This window comes from Rhinoraja longicauda, unplaced genomic scaffold (genome assembly GCF_053455715.1).
Source record: "Rhinoraja longicauda isolate Sanriku21f unplaced genomic scaffold, sRhiLon1.1 Scf000437, whole genome shotgun sequence".
Lineage (NCBI taxonomy): Eukaryota > Metazoa > Chordata > Chondrichthyes > Rajiformes > Arhynchobatidae > Rhinoraja > Rhinoraja longicauda.
The window spans coordinates 73,528-89,112 of NW_027601654.1; the positions used below are offsets into that span (position 1 = coordinate 73,528).

The 15,585-nt window shown below is 45.2% G+C and overlaps 1 protein-coding gene across 1 annotated transcript; it reads right to left on the bottom strand.

Moving 5' to 3' along the window:
- Positions 1-4,385: 4,385 nt before the first annotated feature.
- On the bottom strand, positions 4,386-14,154 carry LOC144590970 (uncharacterized). The gene is made up of 2 exons (XM_078395333.1): positions 13,653-14,154; positions 4,386-10,501 (listed from the first exon to the last, which is right to left on the bottom strand). The coding sequence occupies exon 2, from the start codon at positions 10,354-10,356 to the stop codon at positions 5,401-5,403; it is 4,956 nt and encodes a 1,651-aa protein (XP_078251459.1). The 5' UTR covers positions 10,357-10,501; positions 13,653-14,154; the 3' UTR covers positions 4,386-5,400.
- Between the last annotated feature and the right edge of the window lie 1,431 nt (positions 14,155-15,585).

The following is a 15,585-nucleotide window of genomic DNA, read 5'->3' on the forward strand; positions in this document are numbered from 1 at the left end:
ATCTCAATTGGGGGGGACGGTGAGGTGGGGGGTTGGAGAGGGGAGGGGTGGGTGAGGAGGGGGGAAAGGGGAGAGGGAGTGCAATTAAAGGCGTGCATTGAGATGTCACACGCTGAGGACGATTAAGCAGGTGGAAAAGGAATTTATTAAAGTTAAAAAAATGCGAATAACTCAAAACATAACAATTTGAACATTAAAGATCTATTTTATTAACTTGTCAGTTTCTCTTTTGCTTGCTTCTTCGTTGATCATCGAGACATTGAGTTCTTTCTTCTTGGGTCTTTTATTGCCTTCTGTTATGCATACTTTCTCGTTGACCCTCAGTTTTTTGTTGTTGCATACCTTGTCCCTCTATGTTATGCTTTCTTTCTCGATGATCCTTCACGTTCAGTTATTTGTTGTTGTTCCTCTTGTTCCCTTCTGCTCCTCACTGTCTGTCGATGTCTCTTTGCGTCGTTCCTTCCTTGACCAAGCTGTGACTTGTTTGCTCCCTCCTCTTGGCATGATCTAGAAAGTATAGAAATATCAGGATGTATATATTTATAATAAATTCTAAATAAAAACCTACTTATTAATGAGCACGTAAATCATTAGATCCGAATGGCAATTTATTTTTCTTGAAATAAAATAAACCTCAAAAAGGTTCTTTAGTACCTGTCACTTTCTGTTTTGCGTTCTTTCTCGTTGATCCTCATATGTTCCGTTATTTATTGTTGCTCCTCTTGTTCCCTTCTGCTCCTCACTGTCTTTCGATGTCTCTTTGCGTCGTTCCTTCCTTGTCCAAGCTGTGAATTGTTTGCTCCCTCCTCTTGGCATAATCTAAAAAATATAGAAATATCACGATGTCTATATTTATAAAATCTAAATAAAAACCTACTTATTAATGAACACGAAATCATTAGATCAAAATGGCAATTTTTTTTAAATTGAAATAAAATAAACCTCAAAAAGGTTCTTTAGTACCTGTCACTTTCTGTTTTGCGCTCGTTATCGTTGATCCTCACACGTTCCGTTATTTATTGTTGCTCCTCTTGTTCCATTCTGTCCCTCACTGCCTTTCGATGTCTCTTCTGCTACTCACTCCCTCTCGATGTCTCCTTGCGTCATTCCTTCCTTGACCATGCTGTGACTTGTTTGCTTCCTCCCCTTGGCATGATCTAAAAAGTATAGAAATATCAGGATGTATATTTTTATCAATTCTAAATAAAAACCTACTTACTAATGAACACGAAAGCATTAGATCAAAATGGCATTTTTCTTCTTGAAATAAAATAAACCTCAAAGAAAAAGTTTCTTTAGTACCTGTCACTTTCTGTTTGCTTTCTTTCTCATTGATCCTCACACGTCCAGTTATTTGTTGTTGCTCCTCTTGTTCCCTTCTGCTCCTCAGTCTTTCGATGTCTCTTTGTGTCGTTCCTTCCTTGACCAAGCTGTGAATTGTTTGCTCCCTCCTCTTGGCATAATCTAAAAAATATAGAAATATTACGATGTATATATTTATAAATTCTAAATAAAAACCTACTTATTAATGAACACAAAATCATTAGATCAAAATGGCAATTTCTTTTTCTTGAAATAAAATAAACCTCAAAAAGGTTCTTTAGTACCTGTCACTTTCTGTTTTGCGTCCGTTCTCGTTGATCCTCACACGTCCCGTTATCTATTGTTGCTCCTCTTGTTCCATTCTGTCCCTCACTGCCTCTCGATGTCTCTTCTGCTACTCACTCCCTTTCGATGTCTCCTCGCGTCATTCCTTCCTTGACCAAGCTGTGAATTGTTTGCTCCCTCCTCCTGGCACAAAAGCATTAGATCCTCACACGTCCAGTTATTTGTTGTTGCTCCTCTTGTTCCCTTCTGCTCCTCACTGTGTTTCGATGTCTCTTTGTGTCGTTCCTTCCTTGACCAAGCTGTGAATTGTTTGCTCCCTCCTCTTGGCATGATCTCAAAAATATTGAAATATCAATAGACAATAGGTGCATGAGTAGGCCATTCAGCCCTTCGAGCCAGCACCGCCATTCAATGCGATGATGGCTGATCACTCTCAATCAGTACCCCGTTCCTGCCTTCTCCCCATACCCCCTCACTCCGCTATCCTTAAGAGCTCTATCCAGCTCTCTTTAGTACCTGTCACTTTCTGTTTTGCATTCTTTCTCGTTGATCCTCACACGTTCCGTTATCTATTGTTGCTCCTCTTGTTCCATTCTGCCACTCACTGCCTCTCGATGTCTCTTCTGCTCCTCACTCCCTTTCGATGTCTCCTCGCGTCGTTCCTTCCTTGACCAAGCTGTGAATTGTTTGCTCCCTCCTCCTGGCATGATCTAGAAAGTATAGAAATATCAGGATGTATATTTTTATAAATTCTAAATAAAAACCTACTTACTAATGAACACGAAAGCATTAGATCAAAATGGCATTTTTTCTTCTTGAAATAAAATAAACCTCTAAGAAAAAGTTTCTTTACTACCTGTCACTTTCTGTTTGCTTTCTTTCTCATTGATCCTCACATGTTCAGTTATTTGTTGTTGCTCCTCTTGTTCCCTTCTGCTCCTCACTGCCTTTCGATGTCTCTTTGCGTCGTTCCTTCCTTGACCAAGCTGTGAATTGTTTGCTCCCTCCTCTTGGCATAATCTAAAAAATATAGAAATATCACGATGTATATATTTATAAATTCTAAATAAAAACCTACTTATTAATGAACACAAAATCATTAGATCAAAATGGCAATCTCTTTTTCTTGAAATAAAATAAACCTCAAAAAGTTTCTTTAGTACCTGTCACTTTCTGTTTTGCGTTCGTTCTCGTTGATCCTCACACGTTCCGTTATTTATTGTTGCTCCTCTTGTTCCATTCTGTCCCTCACTGTCTTTCGATGTCTCTTCTGCTACTCACTCCCTCTCGATGTCTCCTTGCGTCATTCCTTCCTTGACCATGCTGTGACTTGTTTGCTTCCTCCCCTTGGCATGATCTAAAAAGTATAGAAATATCAGGATGTATATTTTTATAAATTCTAAATAAAAACCTACTTACTAATGAACACGAAAGCATTAGCTCAAAATGGCTTTTTTTCTTGAAATAAAATAAATCTCAATCAAAAGGGTTCTTTAGTGCCTGTCACTTTCTGTTTTGCGTCTTTCTCGTTGATCCTCACACGTTCCGTCATTTATTGTTGCTCCTCTTGTTCCATTCTGTCCCTCACTGCCTCTCGATGTCTCTTCTGCTACTCACTCCCTTTCGATGTCTCCTCGCGTCGTTCATTCCTTGACCAAGCTGTGAATTGTTTGCTCCCTCCCCTTGGCATGATCTAAAAAGTATAGAAATATCAGGATGTATATTTTTATAAATTCTAAATAAAAACCTACTTACTAATGAACATGAAAGCATTAGCTCAAAATGGCTTTTTTTTTCTTGAAATAAAATAAATCTCAATCAAAAAGGTTCTTTAGTGCCTGTCACTTTCCGTTTTGCGTCTTTCTCGTTGATCCTCACACGTTCCGTCATTTATTGTTGCTCCTCTTGTTCCATTCTGTCCCTCACTGCCTCTCAATGTCTCTTCTGCTACTCACTCCCTTTCGATGTCTCCTCTTGGCATAATCTAAAAAATATAGAAATATCACGATGTATATATTTATAAATTCTAAATAAAAACCTACTTATTAATGAACACGAAATCATTAGATCAAAATGGCAATCTCTTTTTCTTGAAATAAAATAAACCTCAAAAAGGTTCTTTAGTACCTGTCACTTTCTGTTTTGCGCTCGTTATCGTTGATCCTCACACGTTCCGTTATTTATTGTTGCTCCTCTTGTTCCATTCTGTCCCTCACTGCCTTTCGATGTCTCTTCTGCTACTCACTCCCTCTCGATGTCTCCTTGCGTCATTCCTTCCTTGACCATGCTGTGACTTGTTTGCTTCCTCCCCTTGGCATGATCTAAAAAGTATAGAAATATCAGGATGTATATTTTTATCAATTCTAAATAAAAACCTACTTACTAATGAACACGAAAGCATTAGATCAAAATGGCATTTTTCTTCTTGAAATAAAATAAACCTCAAAGAAAAAGTTTCTTTAGTACCTGTCACTTTCTGTTTGCTTTCTTTCTCATTGATCCTCACACGTCCAGTTATTTGTTGTTGCTCCTCTTGTTCCCTTCTGCTCCTCAGTCTTTCGATGTCTCTTTGTGTCGTTCCTTCCTTGACCAAGCTGTGAATTGTTTGCTCCCTCCTCTTGGCATAATCTAAAAAATATAGAAATATTACGATGTATATATTTATAAATTCTAAATAAAAACCTACTTATTAATGAACACAAAATCATTAGATCAAAATGGCAATTTCTTTTTCTTGAAATAAAATAAACCTCAAAAAGGTTCTTTAGTACCTGTCACTTTCTGTTTTGCGTCCGTTCTCGTTGATCCTCACACGTCCCGTTATTTATTGTTGCTCCTCTTGTTCCATTCTGTCCCTCACTGCCTCTCGATGTCTCTTCTGCTACTCACTCCCTTTCGATGTCTCCTCGCGTCGTTCCTTCCTTGACCAAGCTGTGAATTGTTTGCTCCCTCCTCCTGGCACAAAAGCATTAGATCCTCACACGTCCAGTTATTTGTTGTTGCTCCTCTTGTTCCCTTCTGCTCCTCACTGTCTTTCGATGTCTCTTTGTGTCGTTCCTTCCTTGACCAAGCTGTGAATTGTTTGCTCCCTCCTCTTGGCATGATCTCAAAAATATTGAAATATCAATAGACAATAGACAATAGGTGCAGGAGTAGGCCATTCAGCCCTTCGAGCCAGCACCGCCATTCAATGCGATGATGGCTGATCACTCTCAATCAGTACCCTGTTCCTGCCTACTCCCTATACCTCCTCGTTCTCCCCATACCCCCTCATTCTAGCCCTTGCTGCTACTCGATGTCTCTTTGCTGTTGGTGACTCAATGCGAACCCAACGGGTCCGCGCCTGTGCAGTTGGGGCCAATTATAGACAATAGACAATTCCAGTGTATACAAGCCCAATCGCTCCAGCCTTTCAACATACGACAGTCCCGCCATTCCGGGAATTAACCTAGTGAACCTACGCTGCACGCCCTCCATAGCAAGAATATCCTTCCTCAATTGATCTAATACTTACGTTAGAAGGACTTTTCCATCTCCAGTGCCCGTCATCCGTGTGTGACGTTACAATGTGAACCCAACGGATCCGCGCCTCTAAAGTCGGTGCCCGTTGATCTACTACTTACGTTAAAAGGCCGCTGGTTCTGTGCGTGACGCTCAACGCCTAATTGGTCCGGGTTCACGTGGTGCATTCTGATTGGCTCCTGCCGCTCCTCCACACGTGCGGCCGATTAATATGCTCTGACCTCCCGCTCGACGCCTCATTGGTCCAGGTCCCACTTGGGGAGTCATTGCTCAGCGAAGCACGCTTCGAATGACAACATTCTTCGTTGATATCGTATCCTTCAGGAAAACTTTGACATTTTCCCTAGCCTTTCCTCGGCTAAGAGCCACATACAATTGACCATGCTGAAATACCGGTTTCTCCAGGTATATCAACACTTTTTCCATGGTCTGTCCTTGTGCTCTGTGGATTGTCATAGCAAAACACGTCTGAACGGGGAATTGTCTCCGCTGAAAGGGAATGTCTTCGCCTTCTGTCAAAGTAAGCGGTATCCTAGGAATCATCACAATTTCATTTCTGAAGGCTCCAATGGTGATTTTTGCAACGATCAAGTTATTGTGTAGCTGTTCCACAATCATCCTCGTTCCGTTGCATAGTCTTGGTGGTGCCAAATTCCTCATTAAAATGATCGGAGATCCCTTTTTCAACTCCAATTTGTGCGGTGGTAATCCAGAGATCTCCACTGAATCGAGGAATTCTGTTGGGAAGTGAGTAGCATCAGTTCCCTCAGTCACAGCATTGAACGAAAGGTATGTCTTCATGATCCCTGGGAAGCATCTGATACATCTAGAATTGATGCTCCTCATAATGTCATTCAGCGGAACCAAGATACAATTGTTAGAAAATAATTCGGCAGGATTGTCGAAGGTGGGATATATAAAATCCATGCAATCCTCCAGTGATCTTCCAGCTAGAACCATGTCTTGTGGGATTTCAATCTCATCGTCTTCATTTTTCAAAATCCTGTCTTCTCCAACATTCAGCAAAAATTGAGAATAGTCGTCTTCTCCATCTCCCAATCGCATATTCCTCTTCAAGTTGAACATGGTGAAAGTCCTCCACAAGTAGGATTTCTTGATGCATGAATTTTCAATATCAGCATCGTTTCCCCTTTTCACAACAGGAAGGAGTTGTCTAAAATCACCACAACAAACGGTAATAATACCGCCAAAAGGCTCATCCTTGGTGCATATATCCCGAAGAGTTCTATCCACGGCTTCGAAGCTCTCCCTCCTAATCATCGGACACTCATCCCAAACAATCAGTCTCACTTGCCTGATCAACTGTGCCGTGTAGGAATTCTTTTCAATGTTGCACATTGTATTCTCGCTCACTTCGATGGGTATCTTGAAGCGAGAATGTGCAGTTCTTCCACCAGGCATCAATGTAGCAGCTATCCCAGAGGATGCTACAGCAAAAGCAACATCACCTTTACCTCTAACTTTGGAGAGGATCAAATTTGTGAGAAATGTCTTTCCCGTTCCTGCTGGGGAATCAATGAAAATCATTGAAGGAACATTCCTATCCAAGCAGCCGCACACATGGTCATACACGACTCTTTGCTCAGCATTCAGCATCGGCTCCTTCTCTGCAACAAACTGCTGTTGTTCAGGCACACTATACTGCAACTCATGCAGCAATTCTGGATTGTCAACAATGTTCATCCTTCCATTTCTTGGTTTGGGCAAATGAAAGTATTCCAGGGTCTTGTTATAATTCGCAAGCTTGTCTTGAATATACAACAGAGCTTGATCATGATGCCTCTCATCAATCATGATATTTTGATGACTGCTTAGTGTCGATTCTTTTTCAAGGAAATTCTCAGACATGGAATTTTTGAAGCGATCCCATAGTTGTCGAGGATTGTTGACCTCGTCGTTCATCAGCAAAACGACAAATAAATCTCTTATTGCACCAGGGAGCTTTGTCTTCTCAGCATCTTCCATCGTCTGTCGCCAATGGTCATCATCTTGCAACAAACCTCTTTCTATGCAGACGTCTTTGAATGAAGAAAGAATATGTCCATCATGTGTCCTTAATGAATCAAAGGATACTGGCCCTTTTACGTGATGGAGAAGCAGTCTCAAGTAGTACAGATCACCACATCTTGGAGAAACTGTATACACACGTCCCAGAACGTTGACTTCAAAAAAACCTGGAAAATCCTCCACTATCTTTCCAACCTTCCTTCTTTGCCATTTCTTCTTGTTCCACGTGTAAAACCGGGGAACATCAGTGTAATACAAAGTCCGTGCAAATTGATCTCGAGAACACAATTCCATGAATGCAGTTAAAGTTGTTCTCGCGAAATCATCATTTCTCACCCGCTGAACAGCATCGGCTGTGATAACGACTCGTTGTTCTTCTGGTAGATGTACCTGGAGTCGAATGACAGGAGGGTGTCTCTCATGAGTTGTAAATCCAAGGATTGATCCCACTGCTTCTGATGGACCAATGTATCTTCCAGTCAAGTACTGTATAATCTCGTCATCCCTGTTAAGTCCAAAAACTGCTTGATCACTCCCCTTCAAGGTGTACTTGATGACGTATTTGACCGACTTGACAGAGGAGCATATCTCAACATTCAAGTGACATTGGAACAACTTCAAGAGTTGAGCATTATAGGGCACAACCCATTCAGAAGTAATAGGTCGATGCCGGCGTCGTTCTTGATGTCCTTGAAATCCTCCCATATCCGGAGATCTTCTCCTGTACATAGGATATGAATCATCTCCACACCTTGTGCTCTCGATAAATGGCTTCGGGAATCTTTTATTGCATCTTCCATTCTTCCAACACTGAGAGGTGTGTTTGCAGTACGGTCCATGAATCATGTGCTTTAGTACCAATCCATGCAGCTCGGGATCTAACTGCGGGTCTGGTATTTCAGCTTGCACAAATCTGTCAACATCTCGTGGCCGTGGCTTATTCGCTTCGTCAAGCCACAGCAGACAGTGCAAATGAGGCAGTCCTCTCTTCTGATATTCCACAGTCAAGACAAAAGCTATACAATTTCCAAAGAGGCCATCCGGTCCAGTAAGGCACTTGATGAAGAGTTTTCTTTTCAGATCGAAGACCCTTGTAATCAAGTCTGGTCTATCACACGGCTGCTGATTCAAAAAGAGGCCGCGTTGGATCTCGCTCCACTTCGGATTGCAAGTCATTGTAATGAAAAACGAAGCAGTGCCGTACTTCCGAACATACATCATGGCGTCCTGGCATCGTTCCATCATGTATCTCGGTCCACCGACAAATGTTGAGGAGAGGATTATGCGCTTTCCAATGTTATCCAAATCGTCATTATCATTTAAGGCATCCGTCAGGCCTTTGTAAGTTGTTGATCTCAACGATGCTTGATTTAGGCGAATATAATTGAGCCTATCGTTCTCAATCTTAGCAGCCATGTCGACGACATATTGTTGAAAGAGTCGTCCTCCTCTCAAAAGTTGGTTAAATTCATTATCACGATTCATGATCTTATAGGCATAATATCGCATCGCTGTCAACTTCCTGCTGTTACGCATTTTGAGTTGGTAATGCCATCCATCATCTCCAAGCGGAAAGAAAAGAACATATTGAAGACTATCATACGACCTGTGAGACTCTGAAATGATCCGCAGGCCTCCTCCTCTTTCTTTCAAGATAATGTGACGTGATGTTGCCTCAGGTTCATTATTGTTTGGTATTATGACAGCAACTTCATTGGCAATTTGTCTGTTAAATCTCCTTTCATGTTCAAATGGTGGCCGACGATCTGGATCAATGACGATGGATGCCTCTGGTAAATCTCGAATTCTATCCTTTGCCACTTTAATTGAATTAATGTAAGGGTTGTTTAGTCTCATCAAGTTTTCAAGCATCTCAACAATTTCCCTTTGAATACCAGCATCTTGCAGTATACCCATTCGCAATTCAACACTATCTTGAGGGTCCATAAAATAGATCTGCAAGAATTGACTTGGCTGGTCTAGGTCAGGCATCAATGGACCAATGTAATGATGAATCTGCCCTTGAATGATGACTGAAGGACTCCATCCAGGTCTTGGTGGCACAACTTCCTTGGCACCGAATGACGTCATTTGAAAGAGGCAGTTGTATTGTCTAATATTCTTTCTGAACTCTTTTGCTTGTGGTGTGTCAATTGTGTACAATTTCATCAATTCATCAGGTAGTGTGCAGAGAGGAGCAATGTTTACCTTACCCTGCATGCAGCAAAAGTTTGCAGTTTCTCCAGAGAAACGGTACGCTCGACACTGAGGGCAAATCTTGGTCATTTCACCAACATCAGCAGATAGATTTCTCCTTGCGATTTGTACATTTCTTCTTCTTTTCCTGGCCCGCTCTTCAGCCACTCTTCTAGTTCTTTCATCTCCCATCTCTTGTCTCCTTTTGTTTTGCGTGCTCTCAAGTTGATCCTCAACACTCTCAGTCATTTCTTGTTGCATCTCTTGTTCTCTTCTGTGTTGTATTCTTTTTTGGTTATCCCTGAGACGTTCATTTCTTACTTGTCGAGTTTCTTCACTCCTTGTATCTTGTGCTCTCTTTCGGAGATGCTTGAGACGCTCAGTCTTTTCTTGTTGCGTCTCTTCTTCTCTTCTGTGTTGAATTCTTTTTTGGTTATCCCTGAGACGTTCAGTTCTTACTTGTCGAGTTTCTTCACTCCTTGTATCTTGTGCGCTCTTTCGGAGATGCTTGAGACGCTCAGTCGTTTCTTGTTGCGTCTCTTCTTCTCTTCTGTGTTGCATTCTTTTTTGGTTATCCCTGAGACGTTCAGTTCTTACTTGTCGAGTTTCTTCACTCCTTCTATCTTGTGCTCTCTTTTGGAGATGCTTGAGACGCTCAGTCGTTTCTTGTTGCGTCTCTTGTTCTCTGCTGTGTTGCATTCTTGTTTGCTCATCCCTGAGACGTTTAGTTCTTGCTTGTTGTGTTTCTTCACTACTACTCTCTTGCGCTCTCTTTTGAAGATGCTCAGTCGTTTCTTGTTGCGTCTCTTCTTCTCTTCTGTGTTGCATTCCTTTTTGGTTATCCCTGAGACGTTTAGTACTCGTTTGTGGCATTTCTTCACTACTACTCTCTTGCGCTCTCTTTCGAAGATGCTCAGTTGTTTCTTGTTGCGTCTCTTCTTCTCTTCTGTGTTGCATTCCTTTTTGGTTATCCCTGAGACGTTTAGTACTCGTTTGTTGCATTTCTTCACTACTACTCTCTTGCGCTCTCTTTCGATCTCTTTTTTGGCCTTCCTTGAGATGTCCCGTTTTTTCTTGTTGCCTTCTAATTTCTGCCTGTTGACGTCTGCTAATGTTCGTTGACCATCCTGCACCTCGTTTTCTCCCTCTTCTTGGCATGATGTTAAAAACAAACAGATATTGATCAGGTGGGGGGGGGGGGGTGGGAGTTGAGGGATACAGAGGGTGAGTGAGGAAGGGTGTTAGACCAATGCAGGAGAGGTTTGGGGGACTTTCAAGGAGGGATCAGGGGTGGATGGATTGGGTGAGTGGGTGGGTGAAGGAGGGGGGATAAAGGGGGTTGCGGGGGATGGAGGATAAGAGTGAGAGGTGGGTTGTGGGGGGGCGGAGAGGATGATAACGGGTTGACGGGGCAATGGAGTGGAGAGTGGGGCTCTTAAAAAAAAATCTGAAACCAATTTAAGTTAATGCAGCACAGGTTTGGGGTAGTTTTAAGGGGGATTGAGGGGGGAATGGAGTTCGTGAGTGGGGCTCTCAAAAAAATCCTAAACACAATTTCAGCTAATGCAGGTTTAGGGGAGTTTTATGGGGGGTGGGTGGGGGGGAATGGGGTGCGTGAATGGAAGGATGGAGTGGTTGAGTAAGGGGAGGGTGGTAGACCAATGCAGTGGAGGTTTGGGGGAGTTTTAAACGGGGTTCAGGGGGAATGAATTGGGTGAATGGGGTGGAGGAGGGGGGATAAGGGGGCTGAGGGAGATGGGAGTGTGTGATTGGAGGATAAGGGGAATTGATTTGGGTTGTGGGGGGGTGATAAGTGGGGTTGAGGGGGTGTGGATGGAGTGGGTGAGTGGGGCTCTTAAAAAAAAAAAGGAAACCAATTTAAGTAAATGCAGCACAGAATTGGGAGAGTTTTAAGAGGGATTGAGGGGGGAATGGAGTGTGTGACTGGAGCTCTGTAAAATCTTAAACACAATTTCAGTTAATGCGACAGAGGTTTGGGGGAGTTATAAGGGGTTTCAGGTGGGAATGCAGTGTGTGAGTGGTGGAGGGAGGGGGGATGGAGTGGCTGAGTGTTAGACCAATGCAGTAGAGGTTTGGGGGAGTTTCAAAGGGGGTTCAGGGGGGATGAATTGGGTGAATAGAGGGGGGGATAAGGGGGCTGAGGGGGATGGAGTGGATGAGAAGAGGATAAGGGGGGATGAGGTGGGTTGTGCGGGGGATGATAAGTGGGATTGAGGGTGTGTGGATGGAGTGGGATTGTGGGGCTATTAAAAAAAACCTGAGACCAATTTAAGTAAATGCAGCACAGGTTTGGGGGAGTTTTAAGGGAGATTGAAGGGGGTATGGAGTGCCTGAGTGGGGCTCTCAAAAAAATCCTAAACACAATCTCAGTTAATGCAGGTTTGGGGGAGTTAAGGGGGTTTCAGGTGGGAATGGAGTGTGTGAGTGGGGGAGAGGGGGGATGGAGTGGCTGTGTTAGACCAATGCAGTAGCGGTTTGGGGGAGTTTCAAAGGGAGTTCAGCAGCGATGAAATGGGTGAATGGAGTGTGGAAGAGGGGGGGATAAGGGGGCTGGAGTGGGTGAGAAGAGGATAAGGGGGCTGAGGTGGGTTATGGAGGGGATGATAAGTGGGGTTGAGGGGGGTGTGGATGGAGTGGGTGAGTGGGGCTCTTAAAAAAACCCTGAAACCAATTTAAGTTAATGCAGCACAGGTTTGGGGGAGTTTTAAGGGAGATTGAAGGGGGAATGGAGTGCGTAAGTGGGGCTCTTAAAAAAATCTGAGACCAATTTAAGTTAATGCAGCACAGGTTTGGGGGAGTTTTAAGGGGGATTGAAGAGCATGAGTGGGGCTCTCAAAAAAATCCTAAACACAATTTCAGTTAATGCAGGAGAGGTTTGGGGGAGTTTTATGGGGGGGTGGGTGGGGGGGAATGGGGTGCGTGAGTGGAAGGATGGAGTGGTTGAGTAAGGGGAGGGTGTTAGACCAATGCAGTGGAGGTTTGGGGGAGTTTTAAAGGGGGTTCAGGGGGACTGAATTGGGTGAATGGGGTGGAGGAGGGGGGTATAAGGGGGCTGGAGTGGGTGAGGGGAGGATAAGAGGGTTGAGGTGGGTTGCAGGGGGGATGGTAAGTGGGGTTGAGGGGGGTGTGGATGGAGTGGGGCTCTTAAACAAAAAACTGAATCCAATTTAAATTAATGCAGCACAGGTTTGGGGAGTTTTAAGGGGGATTGAAGGGGGAATGGAGTGCGTGAATGGGGCTCTGAAGAAAGATTTGGGGGAGTTTTAAGCGGGGGGGGGGGGGGGTTGAGGTGGGAATTGAGTGCCTGAGTGAGGGGGATGGGGTGGCTGCGTAAGGGGAGGTGTTAGACCAATACAGTCGAGGTTTGGGGGAGTTTTAAAGGGGGTTCAGGGGGAATGGAATGGGAGATGGAGAGAGGATAAGGAGGATAGTGGGTGAGGGGAGGATAAGAGGGTTGAGGTGGGTTGCAGGGGGGATGATTAGTGGGGTTGAGGGAGTATGGATGGAGTAGGTGAGTGGGGCTCTGAAAAAAATCCTAAACACAATTTCAGTTAATATAGGAGAGGTTTGGGGGAGTTTTAAGGGCGGGGGGGTTAGGTGGGAATGGAGTGCCTGAGTGAAGGGGGTTGAGGTGGGAATGGAGTGGCTGAGTAAGAGGAGGGTGTTAGACCAATGCAGTGAAGGCTTGGGGGAGTTTTAAAGGGGGCTCAGGGGGGATGAATTGGGTGAGTGGAGGGGGGGATAAGGGGGCTGAGGAGGTTGGAGTGGGTGAGGGGACGATAAGGCAGGTTGAGGTGGGTTGTGGGATGATAAGTGGGGTTGAGGGGGTGTGAATGGAGTGGGTCTCTTACAAACACCTGAAACCAATTTAAGTTAATGCAGCACAGGCTTGGGGGAGTTTTAAAGGGGATTGATGGGGGAATGGAGTGCAAGAGTGGGGCTCTGAAAAAACCATAAACAAAATTCCAGTTAATCCAGGAGAGGTTTGGTGGAGTGTTAACGGGAGATTGAGGTGGGAATGGAGTGCGTGAGTGGGGATGGAGTGGCTGAGTGTGGGGAGGGTTTTAGACCAATGCAGTAGAGGTTTTTTGGGGAGTTTTAAAGGGGGTTCGGGGGGATGAATGTGGGGAGGTGGAGGGGGGATTGAGAGAGTGAGTTGAGTTCTCAAATGAAACAAATCTAAATGAGGAAAAATGAAATTATTTTTATGTTTAAAAAACAAAGCGTTTTTTTCTTTAAATCGTTTTTTAAAGTGAAATAATCCTATGAAAACGTACTTTTTTGACAAAAAAGAAATCAATGCTTTTTGAAATGAAGCGTTTTTCTTTGAAAATGAAAAGAATATAAATGAAGGCGACGTTTTATTTTACTCCCTCACGTGGTACACCAACCAATGGGGCGTCGAGTGCGAAGTGGGAAGCTGAACAGAAAAAGGCAACGTTCACTCACTAAAAAACCCTCCCCGAAGTATGAAATAGAAATAAAACAATCGGAAATGAGGAAAAATGAAATGCAAGTAATGTTAAAAAGACAAAAAAAATTTAGAGCACAAAACGGCAAACCTCCCTAACTAAAGAAAGCCTCCCCTAGGTAAAAACTAAAAAGAAACGAAAGTAAATAAGGTAAAATGAAATGGACTTTATGTTTAAACAAAGCGATTTGCTTTAAATAAAATATCAATGGAAATGAAGCTTATCTTGTATTGCACAGCAGCAGCCAAAGCTCGACGTCTCAGCACGAACCAGACAGTTCAGCAGCAGCGAGAGCTTTCAGGGGGACACGCCCTGTCGTACAAATAAGAGCGTCGGCGATCCTCTCACGTGGGGGGGGGGGGGGTGAGCGGGGGAGCGCATTAGTGAAAGGTCCGGGGGGGGGGGGCGGGGGAGCGCATTAGTGAAAGGTCCGGGGGGAGCGCATTAGTAGAGGTTTGGGGGAGTTTCAAAGGGGGTTCAGGGGGGATGAATTGGGTGAATGGAGGGTGGAAGAGAGGGGGGTAATGGGGCTGGGGGATGGAGTGGGTGAGAAGAGGATAAGGGGGTGGGTTGTGGGGGGGGATGATAAGGAGTTGAGGGGGTGTGAATGGAGTGGGTGAGTGGGGCTTGTAAAAAAAAAACCTGAAACCAATTTAAGTTAATGCAGCACAGGTTTGGGGGAGTTTTAAGGGGGATGAAGGGGGGAATGGAGTGCGTGAGTGGGGCTCTGAAGAGGGGAGGGAGGAGGGGAGGGAGGGGGAACTCCCCTTTTCCCAGTACCCCTCTTTCCCCGTTGGGCCCGTCCCCGTAGGGTTTCCATTGTAACCGGGAGGGGGGGAGGGAGGGTGGAAGGAGGGGGGAGGGGGAGAGGGGTGGAAGGGTGGAGGGATGGGGGGAGGGAGTGGGGGAGGGTCGGATGGAGGGAAGGAGGGAGGGGTGAGTTAGGGGCTGAGTGGTGATGGAGGTTGAGATTGAGGGGGGAGAGAGTGGGGATGGAGGTGGGAAGGAGGGGGGAGGAAGAGGTTGAGGGGGAAGTGGGACCTCCCCTTTTCCCAGTACCCCTCTTTCCCCCACCACCAAGCCCCCACCGCAACGACCCCTGTTGTCCCCCTACCCAGTCCCCATTCTCAGACCACCCCGCATTCTCTTGGAATAAAAAAAAATGCTTTAAAAAAAAGTGCTTTTTAATTGCTTGTTTTGAAACATTCGCGGTTAAGTGCTGGTTTTGAAACATTCGCGGCTACTTAGTGCTTCTGTCAGTTGCTTTTCGAGGGAGGGAGTAGGGAGGTGTGGAGGGGGGAGGGGAGGGGGAGGGAGGGGGGGAGGGGGGTAGGGGGGAGGGGGAGGGAGGGGGGAAGGGGAGGGAGGGGGAGGGAGGGGGGGAGGGAGGGAGAAGGGAGGGAGGGGGGAGTGAGGGGGAGGGAGGGGAACCTCCCATTTTCCCAGTACCCCTCTTTCCCCATTGGGCCCGTCCTCGTAGGGTTTCCATTGTAACCGGGAGGAGGGGAGGGAGGGAGGAGGGAGGTGTGTAGGTGTGGAGGGAGGAGGGGAGGGGAGGGGGAGGGGAGGGGAGGGGGGGAGGGGGGAAGGGGGGAGGAGGGAGGGAGAGGGGAGGGAGGGGGGTAGGGGGGAGGTAAGGGGGAGGGAGGGGGAGGGGAGGGGGGAAGGGGGAGGGAGGGGGATCTCCCCTTTTCCCAGTACCCCTCTTTCCCCGTTGGGCCCGTCCTCGTAGGGTATC